Genomic DNA, 23,789 nt, shown 5'->3' with positions numbered 1-23,789 from the left:
GGGCCCCAAAGTCAGGAGTACCTGAATTCAAATCCGGCTTCAGACACCTAATAATCACCTAGCTGTGTGGCCTTGGGCAAGCCACTTAACCCCATTTGCCTTGCAAAAAAAACTAAAAAAAAAGATTTTTTTTTTACATGCAGAATTTCATGGTTCTTTGACTATGAGAAGTCCTATGGCATAGTGTAGGGCTGTCCAACCTTAGGTTATCTTAGAACCACATTGAAATAAGACACTAATATAAAGGTTAATTTGTAGTCTTACCTTAGGTTTGACAAAACTACAAAAAGTCCTGGTACTTTTAACTTCTTAGAAAGTGAGGGGAATGTGGGTCATCAGTAAGATAGGCAAAGGTGCAAAGTGTGAAAGCAACCACAACAGTATAAAGATAGGTGCATAGTCGGGGTGACTAGGTGGCACAGTGGATAGAGCACTGGCCCTGGAATCACAGAGTTCAAATAAGACCTCAGACGCTTAATATTATTACCTAATTGTGTGGCCTTGGGCAAGCCACTTAACCCCATTGCCTTGCAAAAACCTTTAAAAATAAAAAAAGATTGGTGCATGCTCACTAGTCTGCATCATACAGAATGCATCCCACAGATCAATAGAAAATTCTGAGCAATATGTTCCTTCTATAATATTCCTTAAAAACACCAAAGAAAATTAACATCAAAGAGATTATTTATTAGTGATACAATATATGCATTCCATGAAAATTATTAATTTTTTGCTCATGAAAATTAAAACCCACAGGCAGTCTACATAAAATCAATCTTTGGGCTGCATTTTGGAAAGCCCTGGTATAGTGGATAAGAGTGTTGGGCTTCCTCAATTTCTTGATCAGAAAAATGGGGATTAAACACATACCTCAGAAGTGTTGGGAATTTCAGTGCAGATAAATGGTACTAGAATGTAAAGCATTTTGCAAACCTTAAAACCCAAAAGAAATTATTAATGTGCATGTATAATATTTATATTCAATTTTTATTCTATTTATAAATAATAATTATCTTTATTTCTTTTTATAATGTATTTTAAATAGAAATAGTTTGAGGAAAAGTCATCATCATGCTATTATTCTTTTATGTTTAACATTCTGTGCTTTTCTGAATAGTGGATAAAATGACTGCTTTTTATAATTTATAATAAATATTAAAGATATAAGCTTATCTACTATAGGCTTACTGAAAACTTCCTTGGGACACCTCCAATAGAAAATAGAATAGTGGCAGTGACATATACCTACTCCTGTTACCACATGGTTTTTAGTTCTTCCATGTATAATTTGGTGATTTTGAATATTTAATGTAGGTTGATTAATATCATTGTTCTTAAATTTTTATGGATCAGTGTTATTTGCAAGCAGCAGTTCTTTCTGTAATGATTGTCAGGTTCTAGTAGAATTTATTTGTTTAATTCTCAGAAATATGTGGGGGATTGTATCAATTCTATGGTATCTTTCCATTAATTAATTAATTTTGGGGATTTTTGCAAGGCAGTGGGGTTAAATGACTCGCCTAAGGTCACACAACAAGGTAGGTGTTATGTGTTTGAGACTGAATTTGAGCTCAGGTCCTCCTGACTCTAGGACCATGCTCTAGTCACTATGCCACCTAGCTATCCCTGTTTATTAATTTATAAGAGTAGTTATGAACTTGTGGTGGATAATTGTGTGTCATTTCTGCCATGCCTTGTATTAATAATATACAAGCATTCTTAATGTTGAACTTCTTTGAATCATATTGACCATAAATTTTCCATGGCTTCATTTTAGGATTTCCTCTAATTTCTATCTTTCTTAAGCTTTTATCTTATAGCTTTTCATTAAGTTATTTATTTTGTTCTTAGTGTTGCTTTGAGTAAAAGCTTTAAGCTTTTGGCTTTCTTTTTAAAATTTTTTTAAAATATATTTGTATTGATATCTTTTGCTTTTATATTAGCTACATTTCTCATTGTATCTTCTCAATAGAACTATTCTCTATATCAAAGGGAAAAAAAGGAAAAAAATAGTTTGCCAAACTAATAATAACCATATTAAAAAATAGTCTGGCATTGATTAAGATTACTTTTCTCGGGGCGGTTAGGTGGCACAGTGGATAGAGTACTGGCCTTGGAGTCAGGAGTACCTGAGTTCAAATCCGGCCTCAGACACCTAATAATTATCTAGCCGTGTGGCAAGCCACTTAACCCCATTGCCTTGAGAAATCTTAAAAAAAAAAAAAAGATTACTTTTATCACTACATTTTCAAGGCTTTCATTTCCCTATTTCTTTATAAGCCCTTTCACTTTGATTTCTTACTAGTCACTGCTCTAGTTTTCCAGCCTTTGGTTTTTCTGTCCTTACCATACTACAGTTTCTGAGGGGAGTGTAACTCTTTTAACATAAAATTAAAATACAGAAGTGAAATGAATTCAAATATATTCTGGGGTTGTGTTAACTATTACAACTCAAAAATATTCCCCATTAAAACAATTATTTGTTGCACCCAGAATAAAAAAATACAGTACACTAATATAATACTCAATTTGTAGTCCTTAGTTAGTTTTAGCAAGCACTACCAAAAGTCATGGTCCTTTTAACTTCTTAGAAAGTGAGGGGAACATGGGTCATCAATAAGACAGGCAAAGGTGCAGAAGTGTGAAAGCAAACACAAAACAAAAAGTGACAATACAGCAGTATAAAGGTAGGTGTATACTGACAAGTCTGCATCCCAAATAGAACGTATTTGCTTTGTGTTTGTTTTCACAGATCGATTGAAAATTCTGAATGATACATTTCTTCTGTAATACTTAAAAACAACAAAGAAAATTAACATCAAAGAGATTATTTATTAGTGATGCAGTTAAAAAAACTAATATGCGTTCCATGCAAAATATTACTTTATTTTTTCACTAGTGAAAATTAAAGCTCACAGGCAGGCTGCATAAAATCACACTTTGGACCGCAAGCCAAGGTAGGTGACCTTCAGTTGTCAAAAGGCATCAAGAATTCATGATAAAATTTTATATTCTGTATGCCTTTCCACGTTTTTTTTTGTCTTTAATCAGATGACATGGTGTTTTCTCCTGTGCATAACAGATAGCTATTGATATTCAGAAACTGTCTTGGAAGAGGTACAGTTGGTATTATTCATTTCATTGATGGTGATGGACTCACTATACTGAATGAGATTTTTTGGTATGTAATTAATGTGTGAATTTTTTTTCTCCATTATAATTATTTGCTACAGAAACTTCTCTTTTTTTCCCCCCCAGGGGAAATTGAAGAGAGAAAAAATAGGTAAGTCACAGGCATATCTAGTCTGTCAGATCCACCCCCCCCCCTTTTTTTTAAATGAGAATTTTGTGAATCAAATACAAGGTTTACTGCCTTGAAACTACAGTATTATTTAATTCAACATTTGTTCAGTACACATTGTGTTTATGGCATAGTAACTAAGTGCTGTAAGATATGCAAAAGTACTTTTAAAATTTGATAATTGGATTTGAAATTTTATGAAGAGAACTATATTCTTCTACTTCTAATGCGTTTTTATAGCTTTTAAAGTTAATTTTGTTTTCTTCAGTGTTTAAAGGTTAGAAGAATTTTTTTTTTCTTCTTGGCCCCATACATAGCTTACATTTAGACTATTCTGTACATGAAATGCTTAAATATAATTTTGATAGCTTTCACTTTACTGATGGATTAATATTAGTTTGGTTTATGGCAAAATTCTCATCTAATTAAATCATTGTCTTTTTGTCTTTATTTCTAGATAAACTGTTTTATTCATGCATAAAGAGTTATCAGAAAATTAAATTATACTTTTCAAACCTACATCAAATTCAGTTAACACTTTGGACAGATATAAAGTAAATATGAAATACATTCATGTAATTTCAAAATAACCTTAATTTTGTTACTTTTCATAAGGAAAAATAGAAACTTGGAAAATAGGAAATATTTTTGAGTTGTAATAGGAAACACAACTCTGGAATATATTTCAATTTATTTCACTTCTACATCTTAATTTTATGTTAAAAAGAGTTACATTCCTCTCATGAACTGTATTATGGTAAGAATAGAAAAACCAAAGATTGGGAAACTAAAGCAGTGACTCGTAAGAAATCAAAGTGAAAGGGCTTATACAGAAATAAGGAAATGAAAATTTTGAAAATGTAGTTGAGAAAAGTAATCTTAGAAAGATATCATTAGCACTTTTTATGATACTTTTTAAATTACTCAGTGGTGACTTTACTGCAAACTAGTTAATATGTGCTTTTTACAGAGCAGGTTGTATTCCTAGGTGGTGCAGTAAATAAATGAGTGCTGGACCTGGAGTTAACACCTGAGTTAACCTGTCTACCTCAGTTTCCATGTCTATAAAATGGAAATGATATTAAATAGAACTAATCTCCAGGGGTTTTGTGAGTATAGAATAAGATCACAGGCAGGCTGCATAAAGTCACACTGAGCCACAAGCCCAAAGTGCAAGGTACTTTTATAAACCTTGAATTCTTATATAAATGCTAAGTTTATCACTAGGATATCTTAAACTACTAGGTCAGTACTGAGAGACCATAATATTAAAAAATAATGTTTAGTTCACTAGGGTCAGAAGTGTAGATAAGACATGTTTCATCTAGCTTTTTACAAAACTTTGCTTGCCAAAGTCAAATCTTGACCATTAAAGGACTGGGTTGTTCAATTTATACTTTATATGGGTCTATTTCTTCATCTCTCTGTTTAAGAGATATTTTCTTGCTTGTTTGCTTTTCTTCTACCTCCTGGAGCATAACTATTCAAACCAGTCTACCTAATACCTTGGTTTGGATTTTTGGAATTGCTCTGGTTTTCCATTATCCAAGTCTTCCTTGTCTAAGTAAGTGTAGATTTTTGAGATATGATGTGAATATTATTTAACCTGTGTAATTTGACGGATATTTTGATTCTATAATAGATATTTTCAAAATAGGTGGTATGTAAACTACATTTACAAGTATTTATATTGACCCTACAGAGTACACAAATAGTATAAAATTTTATTATCTGGTCATTTGGCTTTCACGAATATAGAGCTTTGTTTGCCTAGGTGTTTGACAAGGGAGGACTTTTGAAGTCCAGTATTTTAGTATCTTCAAATTTCTGGATATTTCCTCTGGGTGATATTTTTCTTATGCAGCTTACAATTTTAATCTGTTTCTGTGTTTGTTCATTGACTAAACACACACACACACACACACACACACACACACACACACACACACACAGAGCACCTGTTCAGTTGTATTATTATTTAACTTAGAGTATTGCATAAAAATTGTTACTTGCATCTTTTAGAGCTATCCAGCACCTGTTTGTTTTGTGTATGTAGCTGAATATTTTTTAGGGGCAGCTAAGTGGTGCAGTAGATACAGTGTCAGACCTGACATTAAGAAGACTTCTTCCTGAATTCAAAGCCTTCCTGACACTTACTAAATGTGTGATCCTGGGCAAGTCACTTAACCTTATTTGTTTCAGTTTCCTCATTTGTAAAATGAGCTGGATTGGGAAATGGCAAATCACTGCTGTATCTTTGCCAAGAAAGTGCAATTATGGACCTGACTAAACAAAGGGTGGCACAGTTGTTAGAGTACTGGGCTTGTAGTCAGGAAGATGAGTCTTCCTGAATTCAAACAACCTTATTTGCTTTAGTTTCCTCATATGTTAAAAAAAAATATATACCTTGAGTTAAGGCAGAGTTGCATAAAATAGTCAATTTCACTCTCTTCTAGAGTCATCCAAAGTTCCACGATGCTTCAAGTACTCTACAGGGACTTCACCTTCATGGATCAGTGCTTTCATCTACCTATTCTATTGGGAGGAGTATGCACATATTTGGAGGTGTCATCTCCTTACCTTACCAATGGGTTTGAGACCTATTGGTTACCCCTAGCCTGGTTTATTTAGCCTATCTACTGAGAGAGTTTTACATTGTCATTGTGCCTGCTACAACTTCTTAGAGCCACGTGTGAAAGTTGAGTGCAAGGTGGACACCAGTAGTAGATGAACAGTCCTGAAAAGGATTCAGCAAATCCCACCAGAGGTGCTTGTCATCCCTGAACATCCCATCCATACCCACTATTAGAAGTAATAGTAGTAGGGCAGCTAGGTGGCGTAGTGGATACAGCACCAGCCCTGGAGTCGGGAATATCCGAGTTCAAATCCAACCTCAGATACTTAATATTACCTGGCTGTGTGGCCTTGGGCAAGCCACTTAACCCTATTTGCCCTGCAAAAACCTAAAATAAAAAAAGTTTAAAAAAAAAAAGAAGTAATAGTAGTACCCTTTACCTTTCCCTTAGACATTTCCAACTGTGTGTCCTAGAGAAATCTCAGACTCAACACATCTAAAACTAAACCTATTATTTTCCTCCCCAAACCTTCCCTTCTTCCATACTTCCTTTTTTTTTTTTCATTAAAAACAACACTATCCTTCCACATTTGTAATCCCTTCCTTCAAGCTACAGTTCAGACATCACCATGTATGGGATTTCCCTTCTCTGCTTGCCATTGCCTTCCCTAAATTTAACTACTATATATTTATATTTATAGGATAATAGATCTACAGCTGAAAGGAACTTCTGAGACCTTTGACTGCGAAGTTATAGCACACAGAGATTAAATGGCTAGGGTAGCAAAAGATGAGTTAAATATCTGAGACAGAATTCAAAGTCTAACACCATCTATTCTGTACCCTTCCCTCTCTCTTCAGCTGCCTGTAATAATAGGTAATATTTCTATGATATTTTAAAGTTTTCAAAGTGCTTTTCATTTGTTGTCTCATTTGAGGCTCAGAATAAAATTGTGAAGTAAATGAGAAACATGAACTCAGAGAAAGGTTAAGTGACATGCCTAGGGTCACACAGCTAGAATGTATCTGATCTATTGTATGTATCTGATATATTCCTGAGTTCCTGAGCACTCTTATTCAACATGGCATACTACCTTTCTAAGTTGTGTAATTGATTCTTATTATTAAAAAGGGCCCTCCAACAGCAGCATGGGGGGGTGATGATTAACCTTTGTTTTTTGTTTGTTTGTTTTTAGATTTTTCAAGGCAATGGGGTTAAGTGGCTTGCCCAAGGCCACAAAGCTAGGTAATTATTAAGTGTCTGAGACCTGATTTGAACCCAGGTACTCCTGACTCCACGGCCGGTGCTGTATTCACTGCGCCACCTAGCTGCCCCAATAATGTAGTACATATTTTTTTAGGTTTTTCCAAGGCAAATGGGGTTAAGTGGCTTGTCCAAGATCACACAGCTAGGTAATTATTAAGTGTCTGAGGCCAGATTTGAACTCAGTTACTCCTGACTTCAGGGCTGATGCTCTATCCACTGCGTCACCTAGCCGCCCCTGATAATTAACCTTGATGGACTTGCTCATTCCATCAGTGCAACAACCAGAGACAATTTTGGGCTATCTGCAATGGAGAATATCATCTGTATCCAGAGAAAGAATTGTGGAGTTTGAACAAAGACCGAAGACTATTACCTTCAATTTAGGAGGAAAAAAAAAGTGTTATCTTATTATGTAATTTGCCGGTCTCATACTTTATTTTTCTTCCTTAAAGATGTAATTTCTCTCTCATCACATTCAACTGAGATCAGTGTCTACCATGGAAGCAATGTAAAGACTAACAGACTGCTTTCTGTGGGAGGGAAACAAGAATGGGAGGAAATATTGTAAAATTCAAATAAAATCTTATTAAAACAAAAAAAGGGGCTCTCCCTTCTACATGACAATCCTTTTACCTAATTAACTCACTGTCCTATTCAATATAGCCAGACAACTCATTGTCACTTAAATTCAAAGGTTCTGCTCTGAACTCTGCATACCTGAAACCAACCTTTTAGGATCTCTTCTGAAAAACACTAGAACATTTACATTCTGGCCATTACCAAGTCTGATATTGAGACTTTCTGCTTCTATGTAACCTCCAGGTACTTGGGCCTCTATTTAGATTTTTTTTAGCCCAATTACTGTTAAAGCCCTGGCATCTCTCTACCAGCCAGATAGCTCAATTCCAAATTCACATATTTGATAAAGAGAAGTTTCCTAACTACTTGACAGTCCTTCTGGATGTCATTTTTCTCCTTGAGATTCCTTCCTCTGAATTAAAAGTCTGGAGAATATTCCCAGTTGCCCTTCCCTTTGCCCGTGTTCTCAGAGACAGGAAAAGAGAAGCCTGTAGTTGCCTCTCAGGGCTAGGTGAGTGGCCTGAATCTTAAGAGAACAAGACTCTTCCATTTACTTAGCCAGATACTTTCCCTTGATGGTAGAGACACAGGAAATGAGTGATAGAGTTGGGAAAAGAACTTTGTACAGATGACCTATGGATCAGGACCCAGGTAAAACTCCCAAAAACAAGAAGGCATATCCATTCTGAACCAGAGGAGAGTCCCACTGACTGCTTGGCTCAGCATCCCTCAGCAGTCCCCCAGGCCCTGAAAACCAGTCAGGGGCTAAGATTAAACTAAAGTTTCTACGCTTGTGTTACCTTCCTGCAGTGGTAGATGGAGAGACCAGGGAGGGTCTTAGAGGTCAGTCTCATGTAGGACCTTGAGGGTGAGGAGACTAATGCATTAAGGGCTTAGGCAGAACCCCCTAGACTCTTGTTACCTTTCTCTGGGGAGGGGGGTTGGAGGGGTAGATTAAGAATTCTAAAAGAGATCTAATGAAAGACTCTGGTTGCCTAAATGTTAGGCCAGGGCACAAGACCCAGTACCAGACAGAACTGTTAGGTTCTTGTTTCCTTCCCCTAGATAGCTCAGGACCAAAATGTCAGTGCCTAAGCCAAGGACAAGGTCAACTTAAGGACCATGGGTGACTCTCAAGGCTCCTACTCCTTTCCCCTAGGGACATGTCTAAAGACCAAGGCACAGTCATTGAAGCTATAGATAATCTAAGGGTAGGGCTATTTTCTATTTTTTCCTTCTTTCCCTCAACAGAATGTAAACTCCAGAGAAGGGGCATTCTCATTTTTGTTTTTGTAGATTTTTAAATTTGCTGGCATATAGTATATACAGGATGATTAATTGATTATGTATCATTTAAAAATATTGGTCAGTGGTTATTATTGGAAATATATTTTACATGATTGCACCTAAACCTATAACAAATTGCTTGCCATCTTAGGGAAAGAATAGGTAAAGGAGGGAGAGAAGAAGTTTAGAATTCAAGATTTAAAAAAAAGAATGGTAAAATTATTTTTATATGTAATTGGGGAAAAATGAAATATCATTAAAATAATATTGTTGGTCAGAACATCTTTTCCACTAAAGAATATGTTAGTGGGTGATAGACAGTATTATCTATAAATGACTGAAAAAATGTTTGGACTAAGCTAATGTCATATTCTTCTCCAAGTAACTCCTCATTTGTCTTGTCTTAAGTGTCTTTGAAATGGAGATGGTATCCTTATGGGATTGATTTATTCCATTATATTTTGTTCTACTATAATGTGGTTTGGGTGATAACAAATGATTGTACAGTATCACAATGAAGTGCACTTTACTAGAATGGTGAATGTTTTCTTGTTGTCTTTTAAAGGCACAGTTGGTGGATCTGAAATCTGAACTGACAGAGACCCAGGCTGAAAAAGTAGTATTAGAAAAAGAAGTTCATGATCAACTTTTACAACTGCACTCTGTTCAGCTACAGCTGCATGCCAAAACTGGCCAGAACGTCGACTCTGGTACCATTAAGGCAAAACTGGTAAGTAACTGAAAAAAGGATTATTTGTCTTAGTTCAAGATTGAGGGCCATTTTTGATGAAAGCTATGCATGAGTTTGTATCTATATACATATTTTTATAAAATCCTGTTGTATTGACTTAAATATGTATTTAAGTCAACACAACAAGATTATTCTTGTGAATTTTATTTTTGATTTTTACTCAAATTCCGGTTCATGCTTTCCTAAATTTAATGATAAGAAGTTTGATATAAATTTTTGAAGAAAAAAAGATATAGCTTCTGTGTTCCTACTCTTATTTTAGTAGTGAATTTCTTCTGACCTCTTCTCCCTTTGCTTCTTGTTTCCTCTTTCTAAAAATGTATCTATTAAATTGGTAGAATTATAGAATTTTGAGATAAAGAACCTTCAGGTTACTCTTGGATACTTTTCAGTGTTTTATTCATAAGAATTCTGTGAGTTAAGAAGCACATGAATTATCCACATTTTACAGATGAGGAAACTGAGGTCACTCAAAAATAATTTGAAATTTATATAACACTTTAAAGCTTACAAAGCACTTTAGATACATTTAAATACTTGCCCATAGTCACATAACTAATAAAGTGTCTGAAGAGGTACTTGAACCCAAATCTTCTGATCCATTACCTTTCTATCCCCTATTTTATTTATAACACTGAAGCCCAAAGAGATTTAGGTAACTTGTCCACAGTCCACAGTTAAAATTGCAATTTAGTTCTTTTGTCAGGTTCGTTTTCCCTCTTTACCAAACTGAAATGTAAAAACTTGCTCTCTAGTGTTTCTGGATCTCTGGCATTAAAATCATCAGACCTGAGAGCATTATGACACTTCTGTGGCTTTCCTCAGATGCCTCAGAATGTCTAGACCATGGAACCCCAAGCCAGAGACTAACCCTACAAGTTTCCCTTTTGGAATCTGACTGCTTGGTTTAGAGATTACATGTTCTTTGCATTCAGTAAATATATGTTGAATGAATGAATGATGTGAATGAAACATTTAGACTACCTGTAAGGTTGACTATACCAGAAAATCATTAGAAATAATTGCTAAAGTTCTTTTCTCCCTCTTAAATTAAAAACTAATTAGTTCTTTTAAAATGTTTAATTTTTGTTTTTTTTTCTTAATACACACAAACCTTTGCTTCTGTTTATTTTACTATTATAAGATAATTCCTATTATAAGATAGTACTCTAGTATTATGATGATGTAATTGTTTTATCTTAAGATCTCAAAGTACTTCAAGGCATTAGCTTAATTGGTTATTGCAACATATTTTGGGATATGAAAAAACCTTAAGATAAGCAATTTTAAAAATATTTACTGCAGGTCAAATTGTATTACAGCTGGAAACATAGAATTTTAAAGTTAGAATAGACCACTTCAATCACCTTACTTATTTTTTATTTTACAAATATGAACATGAACTCCTGACTTGTCAGGGGACTTGCTAATAATTAGTTAAGGAGTATTAGAGCTGATAAACGAATAAATATAAATTTAATGCTGTTTTTTTTCCTGTAATACTACATGCATATATGGGGGAAATCTAGTATGTTCATTTTATTAGAATTTATTTGTAATATGCAGAGTGTAGTGAAATCTAAGTATGTTGCAAGGTAGTCAGGTGTAAGATCAATTCCTCACTCTGCCACTTAATAGTTCTCTGACCTAGACAAATGCTTTTCCTTGATTTCCTCATCTTTAAAATGCTAGGGTTGGTTTATAATAGTTTTCATTATGACATTTTGTGAGATTAAAGAACTTGCCTAAAGTAATTTCCTTGCATAATGAGGTTGGGAGAGCCAGTTTCACAGCCTCTCGTCTCATTGAAAATTAGAAAAGAACCAGTAGTAGAGTGCTTTACTAACAGAGGTTTAGTGAATACCATTGACAATAAGTGTATCCAGGACAGAAAACATTTGAAAATTATGGCTTTGATTATTTACCTTGTTAGCCATGCCCAAGTTTCTCCAAAGATTGTATATTATGCTAATAGATTTCTTTTACCCTGGCTTTGTGTTAGATTGTAAGCATAGTCTATCATCATTTTTTTTTTTTATAAAGGGGTGGGTAGAAGATTGAGGAAGGGAAAAAGGTTCACAAATAGCTGTTTAAATAAATTAGTCAAATTGTTATTATGGACTTACATGTAAATTTTTACAATTTTGTTTGTTGTAGAAGGATTTGCATTACAACCATGATTTTTACCACTAAATTCATCTGTTTTTTCACTTTTGTTTCTAACTAAAAAAACTTTCTTCTTATATCTTAAGTCTGTCCCCTCTGTGGAAGAATTGGTAAGTATAATATTTTTCCCATCCCGTTTATTAGTATGCATTCTGGAGAGAGAGAGAGAGAGAGAGAGAGAGAGAGAGAGAGAGAGAGAGAGAGAGAGAGAGAGAGAGAGAGTGAGAGTGTATGTGTGCATGTATATCTGTGTATTTATGCTAAATTGATTTATTTAGTGTTTTAAAATTTTACTGATAGTTCTGTGTGAAAATTTTTTGAAAGGTCAGTGGGTAATCCCATAGTCTTTTTCTACTAAACTTCCTGTTGGCTGTTTTCTGATCATAGTTACTCTCAGTAGAATTTATCACTATTTGTGATATAGCCGCTAGAGTTTGCTTTTTTCCTCTGAAAGAGCTACCTGTTTTCTTATCTTGTGGTGGGAGATACTTTGCTAGACCTTATATATAGGGAGGCAAAGATGAATAAGGCCAGGTTTTTACCCTTTGTGGAGATTTGTTTTGTAGAGTAGAGAAGACTTGGATACAGATTATTGTAATGCAATTGAAAATATGATAAGTGCTTTAGAAAGATAAAAACAAAATTCAGGGGCAGCTAAGTGGTACATTGGATAGAGCACTGGCCCCAGAGTCAGGAGTACCTGAGTTCAAATCCGACCTTAGACTCTTTTTTTTTAGGGTTTTTGCAAGGCAAATGGGGTTAAGTGGCTTGCCCAAGGCCACACGGCTAGGTAATTAATTATTAAGTGTCTGAGACCACATTTGAATCCAGGTACTCCTACTCCAAAGCCGATGCTTTATCCACTGCCATCTAGCCACCCCATGGCCTTAGACTCTTAATAATTACCTAGCATTGTGGTCTCAGGCAAGCCACTTAACAGCATTTGCCTTGCAAAAACTTAAAAAAAAATTCAGTTTGAGATCCTGGTTAAGGGATTACTTAAAACTGAGGCCATTTTATCCTATTTTGTTTCCTTCAATGTAGCATTATTGAAATTTCTCTAAATGTAATTTTGACCCCAAGAATATGCATGACTTTGTTAGTATTGTCTTTAAAGACTTTAAAGAAGGCGGCTAGGTGGTGCAGTGGATAAAGCACCAGCCCTGGAGTCAGGAGCACCTGGGTTCAAATCCGGTCTCAGACACTTAATAATTACCTAGCCGTGTGGCTTTGGGCAAGCCACTTAACCCCATTGCCTTGCAAAAAAAAAGAAAAAGAAAGAAAGAAAATAATAAGTTATAAATTGTTAATACTGTTGCCTTCTACTCTTGTATTCACTCCCTTATCCTCTTTATCTGACTGGGTTTGTTGCTTTCTTTAAATGTTCTTCATTTTCAGAAAAAATATACTACAAAAATATTATATACAACTGGTGTACAATACCTTTTGCTTATTATCTGATGTTAGGGTAACTTAAGTTGTATAACCTGTTCCTTGTAAAAAAAATGTTAATTTCAAACCCTTCTTTTCCTTCCATGGGTAGATTTGCAGCATAAGACATTTTTTAAAATAAATTTTTATTAATATATATGCTTTTATATTACCTAAATTTCCCCATGTCTCCTCCTCCTCTTCTTTCTTTTTCTTCCCTCTTCCTTCTCCTTCTTTCTTCTCCTTCTCCTTCTTCCTTCCTCCTCCTTCTCCTGCTCCTTCTTCCCCTTCTCCTTCTCCCTTCTTCCTTCTCCTTCTTTTCCTTCTTCTTCTTTCTTCTTCTTTAAGAAAAAGAGAATAAAGAAATCATCTGAACTGATCAGTGCATCAAAAAATTTGACAGTATGTGCAATGTTCCATACTCATGGTTTCCCTTCCCCATTACACCACTTTTAAAGAAGTATAGGAGGGTGGCTAGGTGGCTCAGTGGATATAGCACCAGCCCTGGAGTCAGGAGTACCTGAGTTCAAATCCGGCCTCAGACACTTAATAATTTCCTAGCTGTGTGGCTTTGGGCAAGCCACCTAATCCCATTTGCCTTGCAAAAAACCTAAAAAAAAAAAAAATTATAGGAATATATATGCTAAAAAGCTTTTTTTTTTTTTAGTTGGTTGTTACTATGCATATAAGCTACTCTGCTAAGACGCTGGAGATACAAAAAATGATGAACCCCCTGCCTACAAGGGACATGAGTCTGATATACAAAAAAGTATCAGAATACACTAAATTGTGACAAAATACTTTGAAAAATTTGAAAAGGGAAGCTATCACTTTGATTTGAGAATTAGGATTAGAAAAGTTTGTTTCATGGGGGATTGTACTGTTTGAGTTGGATATTGAAGGAATAGATCTCAGCAAACAGTTTAGGAATTGTCTATTTCGAGAACTTTAGACATTTCATATATATTTTAGATATTGAATTATATAATTGTATTGTGTCCTTAGGAAGTAAAATAAAAAAGGTATACAAGTTTTATCATTTTTGGATCCTTAAAATCTGAAAACAATATGAATTGGTTTCATAATTTTTTTTCCCTTTTCAAAAATTTTAAGTTTTTAAAAATGGTTTTGAAAGTACCTAGAGAAAGTTACAATTTGAGAGAAGTGGTTGAAGGAGGGTTAGGTAGGCACAGAAAAAAAAAGTTATCCATGGCAATTGAGTAGGCTGAGGGGACCAAAGGTAGTTCACTTTCAGGGCAAGGAATGGAAAAAAAAAAGAATTAGTGAGAGCAGGGCAGCTAGGTGGCACAGTGGATAGAGCACCTGCCCTGGAGTCAGGAGGACTTGAATTCAAATCTGGTCTCAAACACTTAATAATTACCTAGCTGTGTGACCTTGGGCAAGTCACTTAATCCCATTGCCTTCCAAAAAAGATATGTTGATTAAGAATTACTGAGAGCACCTTTCAGACTGGCCAATATGACCAGAAAGGATAACAATCATTGTTGGAAGGGTTGTGGGAAATCTGGGACACTATTACATTATTGGTGGAGCTGTGAACTCATCCAACCTTTCTGGAGAGAAATTTGAAACTATGCCCAAAGGACAACAAAAATGTGCATACCCTTTGATCCAGCAATACCACTACTGGGTCTATACCCTGAAGAGATGATGAAAAAAGGTTAAAAGCATCACTTGTACAAAAATATTCATAGCAGCCCTGTTTGTGGTGGCAAAGAATTGGAAATCAAGTAAATGTCCTTCAATTGGGGAATGGCTTAGCAAACTGTGGTATATGTATGTCATGGAACACTATTGTTCTATTAGAAACCAGGAGGGACGAGAATTCAGGGAGGCCTGGAGGGATTTGCATGAACTGATGCTGAGTGAGATGAGCAGAACCAGAAAAACACTGTACACCCTAAAGCAGCATGGGGGTGATGATCAACCTTGATGGACATGCTTATTTCATCAGTGCAATAATCAGGGACAATTTGGGGCTGTCTACGATGGAGAATATCATCTGTATCCAGATACAGTGCCATGGAGTTTGAAAAAAGATCAAGGAAGATTCCCTTTAATTTAGGGGGGGGAAAAACTGCTATCTTATTGACTGATCTTGTTATCTCTTATACTTTATGTTTCTTCTTTAAGGATATGATTTCTCTCTCATCATTCAGTTTGGATCAATGTATACCATGAAACAATGTAAAGACTGGCAAATTGCTTTTTGTGAGGGGAGTGAGATATGGGGAAAATTGTAAAACTCAAAATAAATAAAATCTTTAATTAAAAAAATCATAGAAAAAAGAATTAGTGAGAGGTACTAAATCAAATGTAGGTGTTCCTAGAGCTTGCCATATATTGTTTTCTTTTTCAAAATTCAATTTATTTGGTTTTGATTTTCTTTTTTTTAATGAGTATGTAGGGGACAAAGATTTGGAATAATTTGCCTCCCCCACACACAACTGAAGCCTGACTCTTTGCACCTAGTCTAGTGTCTGGCTTACCTGGTAGCTTGCTGTTTACTTAGGTTGCAAAATATGCATTATCTGAAAATTGTGAATTTCCTCTATTTGGGTAGTCCCCTTTCCCTGCTCCCCCCACAACTCTGGGAAAGCAATAAAATATACCATATCTCACCTAAACAGGAAAAAAGAAGTAGTAGTTGAGGAAAAATAATAAGGAAAACAGATTACTAGCCTGACTTAAAGATACTAATTAGTATTGATGATGGACTTCAATTATCAGAATATCTGTTGAATCTCCCTACAGAAGCAGGTGATTTCTTGACTTGCCTTAATGACATTATCCGTCATTTGATGAAAATTTCATTCTGTTTCTAATTCTCATCAATGAAGAGAAATTGATTTTCTTAGGAAGGAAATGAAGGAAGATCTGGTGGAAAGAGACCATTCTATCCTAGCGTTGGTGATTACAAAGGAAAGGAAAGCTGGGAATAGTCATGTATCCTAGAGTTTAGAAGATCTCAGAAAGTTCAAAAAACTAGTGGGTAGAAGTCCATGTGATAATTCTTTGGGGAAAGTTGGCCCAGGAGGGATATGAGACTCTTAAGAATAAAATACAGAAGACAAGAAAAATCAAATCTAATTGTTTTTTTAAAGACAGTAGTGTAAATACAGGGGAAACTTAGTGACTAATGTATATTTATAAAAAAAAATGGTAGCAAGGGCATGTTACAGATAATTCTTTTTTTTTTTAAATGATATAATCCTGTAAGGAATGCTAAAAGCTCAAAATAAATTGAGATCAGTCAGAAAAATTAAGAACAAAAAGGATCATAGCTAAATACTTAGAAGGTACCTCTGGAGTCATTGATTCCAACCCCATTGTTTTACAGGTGAAAAACAAGGCCCTAGATACCTGTAGATTTCAAAACCTGTATTCTTTCCTTTGACTCCTAAAAGGTGACTTTACATTAAGGAGAAAATATCTGAGAATGGAAAGGATTGCTGCTAAGCATGAACAGTACAATGCTAAAGAAGACTAAGTTGCTTAACTCTTATTTTGCTTTTGACTTTATGGTCAAGAATAATGATCTTCCAACTGAAAAAGAAGAAAAGTGGCTAATAGGGAGCTGATAGGAAAGAGTAGTGGTATTAAGAGTGTACTTATCTGTCCTTGATTAATTCAAGTCAGCAGTCACAGGTGAACTACATCCCAGGATACTTAAAAATTTGTCAAATATGAGAATGAGAGATATAACAGAATTGAAGTCCCAGTGTCCCATTTAAAAGAAAATAGAAAGGAGTCAACAAGCCATAAGTCAGGGAACTTGACTTTGCAATCTAGAAGTCTTTGAAGGACTTTTTTAGGCTGCTTTTTTTTAAATTGAAACCTTTTATTTTCATATTACTTTATTTTTCTAAATATGTCATGCTCTTGCCTCAAGAACTATTCCTTGTAAGATAGGATAAAAAAGAAAGTGATAGAGAAGGAAAATAGTTCAACAGAACTAACCAATGCAACTAAGTATAGTGTAGAACACATTATTAAAAGAGTGGTTCATGCTTACCTAGATAGCGTCAATAAGAATAAGTCATGCCTCACTAACCTTATTTCCTTTTTAGATAATAACTATGCTGGAAATCAGGGAACTACTATAATATATATTAAATAAAGTTTTAAATACTAATCTTGTAGATAAGATTTAGAGATAGGTGTAAGCTAGATAATGGTACATTTAGGAACTTGTTGAATGGCCAAAGTCTAAGAATAGTCAATCATCGATATTGTTTATTTTCAATTTGAATGAAGATAATCTAGTGGAGTGTCCCAGGAATCTGTGCTTGATCTTATGCTATTTGCAATTTTTATTAATGAGTTAGATAAAAGTATAAAAAAAATATGCTTATCAGATTTTCCTATGACAGAATCTGGGAGGGATAATTCATGAAATCAGAGACCCTGGATTCAGAGATAATCTTGAATGTTTCTAGAATATAGGAATGAATTAACTAAGAGGAAATTTAATAGAAGTAAATAAAGTTTAGGTTAAAAAAATCAGTTGCATATGTATAAGATTAAGACAGCACAGCATTTTCTCTGAAAAAGTGCAAGAACTTTTATTGAACTATATAGGCGCAACCTAAATCAAATGAGTGGTTTCCAGAAAAAAAAATTTGTTTTTTCTTCGTTGTCTAGGCTTAATCTATCCACCTTTGCCATTGATCCTATCTCAAGAAAGATCTTTCTTTCCAACTCAAACTATTATCCTTCTCTCTTTTCTATCCTTTACTAGACTGCCAGAAGAAATAGTTTACACCCAATGGTTCCACTTCCTCAATACCCACTCGACAACTTATGGCAATTTATCTAGTCTCTCTTAAGCTTGTTTCTCATTGCCAGCTGTTTATTAGATAATTCAAAGTTGGTATCCCCTCCTAAAAACCCCTCTCTTCTAAAACATGCCCCTGTTGATAACCCCATCATGCTTTTTAGTTTCCTAAATTTCCAACATTGACATTATCCTTAACTCCTTTCCCTCACCTCATGTATCCATTTATTTGCCAAATTTTATCTTTTCTACTTCTATAAATTTCTGGTATAAATCCCTTTCTCTCCATAAAGCCACCAGACTTACTTTACTTCTCACTTGAACTTTTCCATTGCCTTTTCTTTTTTTTTTTTTTTTTTTTTTGCAAGGCAATAAGGTTAAAAGATTTGCCCAAGGCCACACAGCTAGGTAATTATTAAGTGTCTGAGGTCAAATTTGAACTCGGGTCCTCCTGACTCCAAAGTGAGTGCGCTATCTACTGTGCCCACTTAGCTGCCCCTCTATTGCCTTCTAATTGATCTTCCTTGTACTCTCCAACCCATCTACCATAGCATTGCCAAAGTGCTTATTTTCCCTTAAGCACAGTCCTTTACTACTCATCAAATTCCAGTGGTTACCTCTTACTTCTAAGAGCAAGTGAAAAATCTATTTGATATTTAAAACCTTTTGCAGTTTGTCCACAACCTGTCTTTCTAGGTTTTTCATATATTATTTCTCCTTCCTGAACTCTTCAGTTCAACCAGACTGACTCCCCTTGCTGTTCCTCATCAATCAGAAAGGTTGATGTTCTTTATCTGCTTTTGTTTTGGTTGTTCCTCAAATCTGGAAAGCACTTTCTCTTTCCTTCTACCTTTTGAATTCCTTGTTTACTTCAAACTCAGTTTAAGTATCACTTTCTATTTCTTGATCTCCCAGTTTCTAGTACCTCCTTTCCAAATTTATATTTGTGTATATTGTATTTATATTTTTTAATTTATTTTTTAGTATTATATATATAAAATATATGTGTGTGTGTGTGTGTGTGTGTATATGATGTCTTCCTTGAGAGATATAAGCTTCATGAGAGCAGCAGGATGTTTCATTTTGTTCTTAATTTACTGGATGCATTGCTTGTTAGGGATTTAGTCAACACTTGTTAATTGATCTGTGTCCAGAGCTCACCATTATAATGAATCTCCTGTCTCCGGAATCATTAATGACCTTTTATTGCTGAGTCCATGGCCAAATTTTCTCAGTCTTCATGCTTCCTGACATCTGTGTGTCTTTTGACTTTACCTCCCCTTTTAAAACTATTTATTTGCTCTGTTTTCCCTTTACTTTTTTACTCAAAGCATCATGGTTTTCATACCTAGCCTATTTTCTCTGCTACTTTCAACTGACTCTTCATCTTTCTGTTCCTTAAGTATGAATTTCTTCCAAGGTTTTGTCCCCTTATATATGCTATCCCTCAGTGACCTTATTTATGTCACTTGCTACTTTGATTTATCACCTTTGTGGAGGTGATTCTTTAATATAATGGGTAGCCTAGGTGTCTATAGGTCTTTGTTTTGGTACTAGTCCTAGGGGCTGTCATGCTTTTACATTCTCCAGGATTTATTTTAGGATGAGAAATTTTAGGGAACATCTTGACTCCTTATTCAGATTCTCTGATATTCAGAATTTGGGAAAGATCGTAAAACTATAGATTTACAGCAGAAAGGATTCCTAATGTTTGAGGCAAGAAATAAAACAAAGCCCCTGTTTAGAAATAAGTATAGTCAAACAAAATAGGTTTCTATGATTTCTGTGTCCAAAAGGAAACACACATATATCTCATGATCAGAGTTCCTACGTTTTTCAAAGTTGTTTGTCTTTATAATATCTTTATCTTCATATAAATTGTTCTCATGATCCTGTTCACATCATTCAATACCAGTTTACATAAGTCTCTCCAGGTTTTCCTGAAGTCATCCATGCCTTTATTGTTTCTTATAGCCCAGTAGGGTTCTATTACACTGTTCAACCATTCCCCAATTGATGACCACCACTTCATATTCTCATTCTTTGCCATTTTTTAGTTATAAATATTTTTGTATATCCTTAATTTGTTATGTTTAGATCTTAATCTTCTTTCTTAAATATCAAAATCCTATTCACACTTGAAAATGTATAGGAATACACTTTTACCTACCTTCCTGCCAATTCCTTATCCAAATACTTGACTGCAGTTTGCATCATAAACTTCTGCTTGGAGAGCTGCTATGTGTCTGCAGAGGGCTTCATTCTCCTTGCTTAATAGTTTAACCTCAGCTTCAAGTTGAGCTTCTTTCATTTTTTCTTTTTTTTGTTTGTTTCAAACAAACAATGTTCCCAACTCTGTGTGTGTGTGTGTGTGTGTGTGTGTGTGTGTGTGTGTGTGTGTGTGTTCCTTGCTTTGACCAGTTCAGATGAAAGCAAAGTTCAAGTGTCATTAGCACCTTCCTTCTTGTTTTCATAAACTTCTACTTGTGTATCCCTATTATGAGATAGCTTTTTCAAACATTCAGGTCTATCCCAAAAACCTCAACTGTAAAAATGAAGATGATAATAATAATAACACTTGCCTCCCAGGGTTGTTGTGAGTATATTTGTAAAACACATTGTCCAATTGTTGTTCATTTGTGCTTACCTTTTTATGTTTCTTTTAACTCCTATAGTTATGTTTGTTTTGTTTTTGTTTTTGGAGATGATCAGAGTTAAATGACTTGCTTAGGGTCACAATTAGTAAGTGTCTGAAACTGAATTCAGATCCTTCTGACTTTAGGTCCAATGCTCTATGCGCTATGCCACTAGTTGTCTCATTAACTCCCATATTTAAACTTCAAAGTTCCTATGTAGTTCTGGTTTTTTCATTAGAAATGCTTGAAAAGCCCTCTTTTTCGTTAAGGATCCATTTTCCCTCCTTATGATTATACTGTTATTTTTTGCTCTAAGTTTATATCGGGCAGCTAGGTGGCGTAGTGGATAAAGCACTGGCCCTGGAGTCAGGAGTACCTGGGTTCAAATCCAGTCTCAGACACTTAATAATTGCCTAGCTGTGTGGCCTTGGGTAAGCCACTTAACCCCATTTGCCTTGCAAAAACCTAAAAAAAGAAAAGAAAAAGAAAAAAAATTTGTATCCTTTGCCTTATGTAATATAATTTTCTAAGTTCTTGACTGATAGTAGCTGTTATCATCCCCATTTTACAGATGAGGAAACATATTCAAAGAGTTTGTGACTTACCCAGTTGTTACATAGCTGTACTTACTAGCATCTGAGATGAGATTTGAAGCTAGGTTTTCCTGACTGCAAATCCAATTTTCTGCCCACTATATTATGTTTCTTTTCTTTATATATTTGATTTTAATTAAAACATACTCGGTTGTCCAGATCTATACTCATTTTGGTAAATTCACTTTTCTGTTCAGGTTTTCTACCAATTTCATTTTATTTACTAAATTTGCTAAAGAAGAGACAAAATTCAAGTCAATATGCTATTTTATTTGCAATTTTGAATATAGGCCTGGTGATGTTAGTAGATTATTTTTAGACGTATAGGTTTAATCTATCCTTATTATTTGTGAGATGCCTAATGTACTAGATTGCTTTTCAACTTCCCATTTTCTTTTGGAATTTTACCTAAATTCAGTCTTGAAGCAGATTCTACAATTTTATTCTTTCAGTTTGTCTGTTGTGAAATTTATTAATAACATGGTTATTAATTTGTTTTTTATTAAACACTTGCTTCTATTAAGATAGCATTTGTTTTCTGAAAAATTTTCTAGTATTGAGAAAGCAATTTCTTATAAGTTGAATCTTTCCTTATGTATTCACAGTTAAGTCAAATGATTATTTAAAAGGTAAACTGAATATAATTTTTCTGGGTTTTTTTGTAAAAGAAATTATAGAGGATGAACTGAATGAAGTGTGAGGCATAGCATTTTATTTGGCTGATAACATCAGGATGCAATTAATGAATTATTTTGCTTTAGGGGAAGATGATGTAGTATTTTAGAGAAATTTAATTAAATATGAAAATATATTATTTATGGTATTATAATTCATTTTGAAGGAAATGGATGGCATTTTATTTTGTTTATATACTGTGTATTAGCTGTCCAGTATATATATTGGCTAGAAAACCAACCTGAGCTAGGGAGACTTGAGTTTAGATTCCTCTTCTGACGCGTAGTGAGTTTGTGACCCTGAACAAATCACTTAACTTTTTAGGGAATGTTTTAAGACTCTTAAGCTGCATAGTCAATGTCGATTTTCATCAGTGAAAGTAATTTGTTTTTAGTTGTTTTTGTCTTTGCTAAGGAATGTGGGATGCTATCCCTAAGGATTCTTACAAATATTCTCAGTAAATTGTATTTTAAAAATTATTATGTCAGGAGAGAGAACTTGAAGCAAACAAAAAAGAAAAAATGAAAGAAGCTCAACTTGAAGCTGAGGTTAAACTATTAAGGAAGGAGAATGAAGCCCTCCGCAGACACATAGCAGTTCTCCAAGCAGAAGTTTATGGTGCAAGATTGGCAGCCAAGTATTTGGATAAAGAATTGGCAGGAAGGTAGGTAAAAGTGTATTCCTATACATTTTCAAGTTTGAATAGGGTTTTGATATTTAAGAATGTGAATGGATATTTAATGAGGTCTTTTCATATATTTGTTATTTATATAATTTCTATGATTTAATAAGAATATAAGAATAACCCTTTTACCCTAGAAGAAATTTTACAGTTGGATAAAACCTAATTTTAAGAAATCAATATTAGTGAGGTTTCATATTTATTGAAAGGATTTAGAATTAATGTGTTTAGCTATTAGATAGGCAGTATGATAAGAGCTGGCCATAGACTCAGTAATTCCTAGATTAAGTCCTGTCTGACGTTTCTGGGTTATTGATTGGGCAAGTAAATCACTTTACCTGAAGCAGATAAACTGGATGAATTTAATTTCTTTTTTTTCCTCTTAAATAAAAAAGAGTTCAACAGATCCAGTTACTGGGTCGAGATATGAAAGGACCTGCTCATGATAAACTTTGGAACCAGCTAGAAGCTGAAATCCACCTGCATCGTCACAAAACAGTTATTAGAGCCTGCAGAGGACGTAATGACCTCAAACGATCGATGCAGGCTCCACCAGGACATGTATGTTTTTGAATCCTCTTATAACTAACTCTTCTATTATAATCTTTTGTGTTTAATAGTGATACTTTAATTTTGATTTTAATCTCTGTAGAAAAATCTATTCATTAAAGCTATAATAAGATTAAATTTATTCATCTGGCAAGCAAGATCATTTAAAAATATGACAGCTCATAAAAACTTTACCAGCTCTGGGAAAATCTGCCACTTATAGTAGTACTATAGAAAATGGTGATCATATGTCTGATTTTTTTTTTCCCTTATTTCCTGATTATAGACCTGAACTAATCAAGAAAATTGGTCTAATGGATATAGTGATAATGAAATTTGCTGTCCATAAGTCAGTCTATCAGTATATTACATAAAATTAATTAAATACAAATATTGTATGTTTACAAATAATCTTTATTAATTTCTGGGTAAATAGTGGGTATCTAGATGATATAGTGCTGGACCTGAAATCAAAAAAGATCTGATTTCAAATGTGACT

General features: G+C 34.4%; 1 protein-coding gene across 2 annotated transcripts in view; it reads left to right on the top strand.

Moving 5' to 3' along the window:
- The window catches only part of GOPC (golgi associated PDZ and coiled-coil motif containing), a 42,424-nt gene that overhangs the window by 5,031 nt on the left and 13,604 nt on the right, over nucleotides 1-23,789 (top strand). The window contains exons 2-5 of one of the 2 annotated variants that reach the window (XM_074187445.1): nucleotides 9,575-9,739; nucleotides 12,013-12,036; nucleotides 22,548-22,723; nucleotides 23,137-23,302. In XM_074187445.1, coding sequence (XP_074043546.1) covers nucleotides 9,575-9,739; nucleotides 12,013-12,036; nucleotides 22,548-22,723; nucleotides 23,137-23,302 — 531 coding nt within the window. The remainder of the gene's footprint in view (nucleotides 1-9,574; nucleotides 9,740-12,012; nucleotides 12,037-22,547; nucleotides 22,724-23,136; nucleotides 23,303-23,789) is intronic. The other variant, XM_074187446.1, reaches the window with a different exon arrangement.

Source organism: Macrotis lagotis, chromosome 5 (assembly GCF_037893015.1).
Source record: "Macrotis lagotis isolate mMagLag1 chromosome 5, bilby.v1.9.chrom.fasta, whole genome shotgun sequence".
Taxonomy (NCBI): Eukaryota; Metazoa; Chordata; class Mammalia; order Peramelemorphia; family Peramelidae; genus Macrotis; species Macrotis lagotis.
This window is presented reverse-complemented; position numbering and strand designations above follow the sequence as displayed.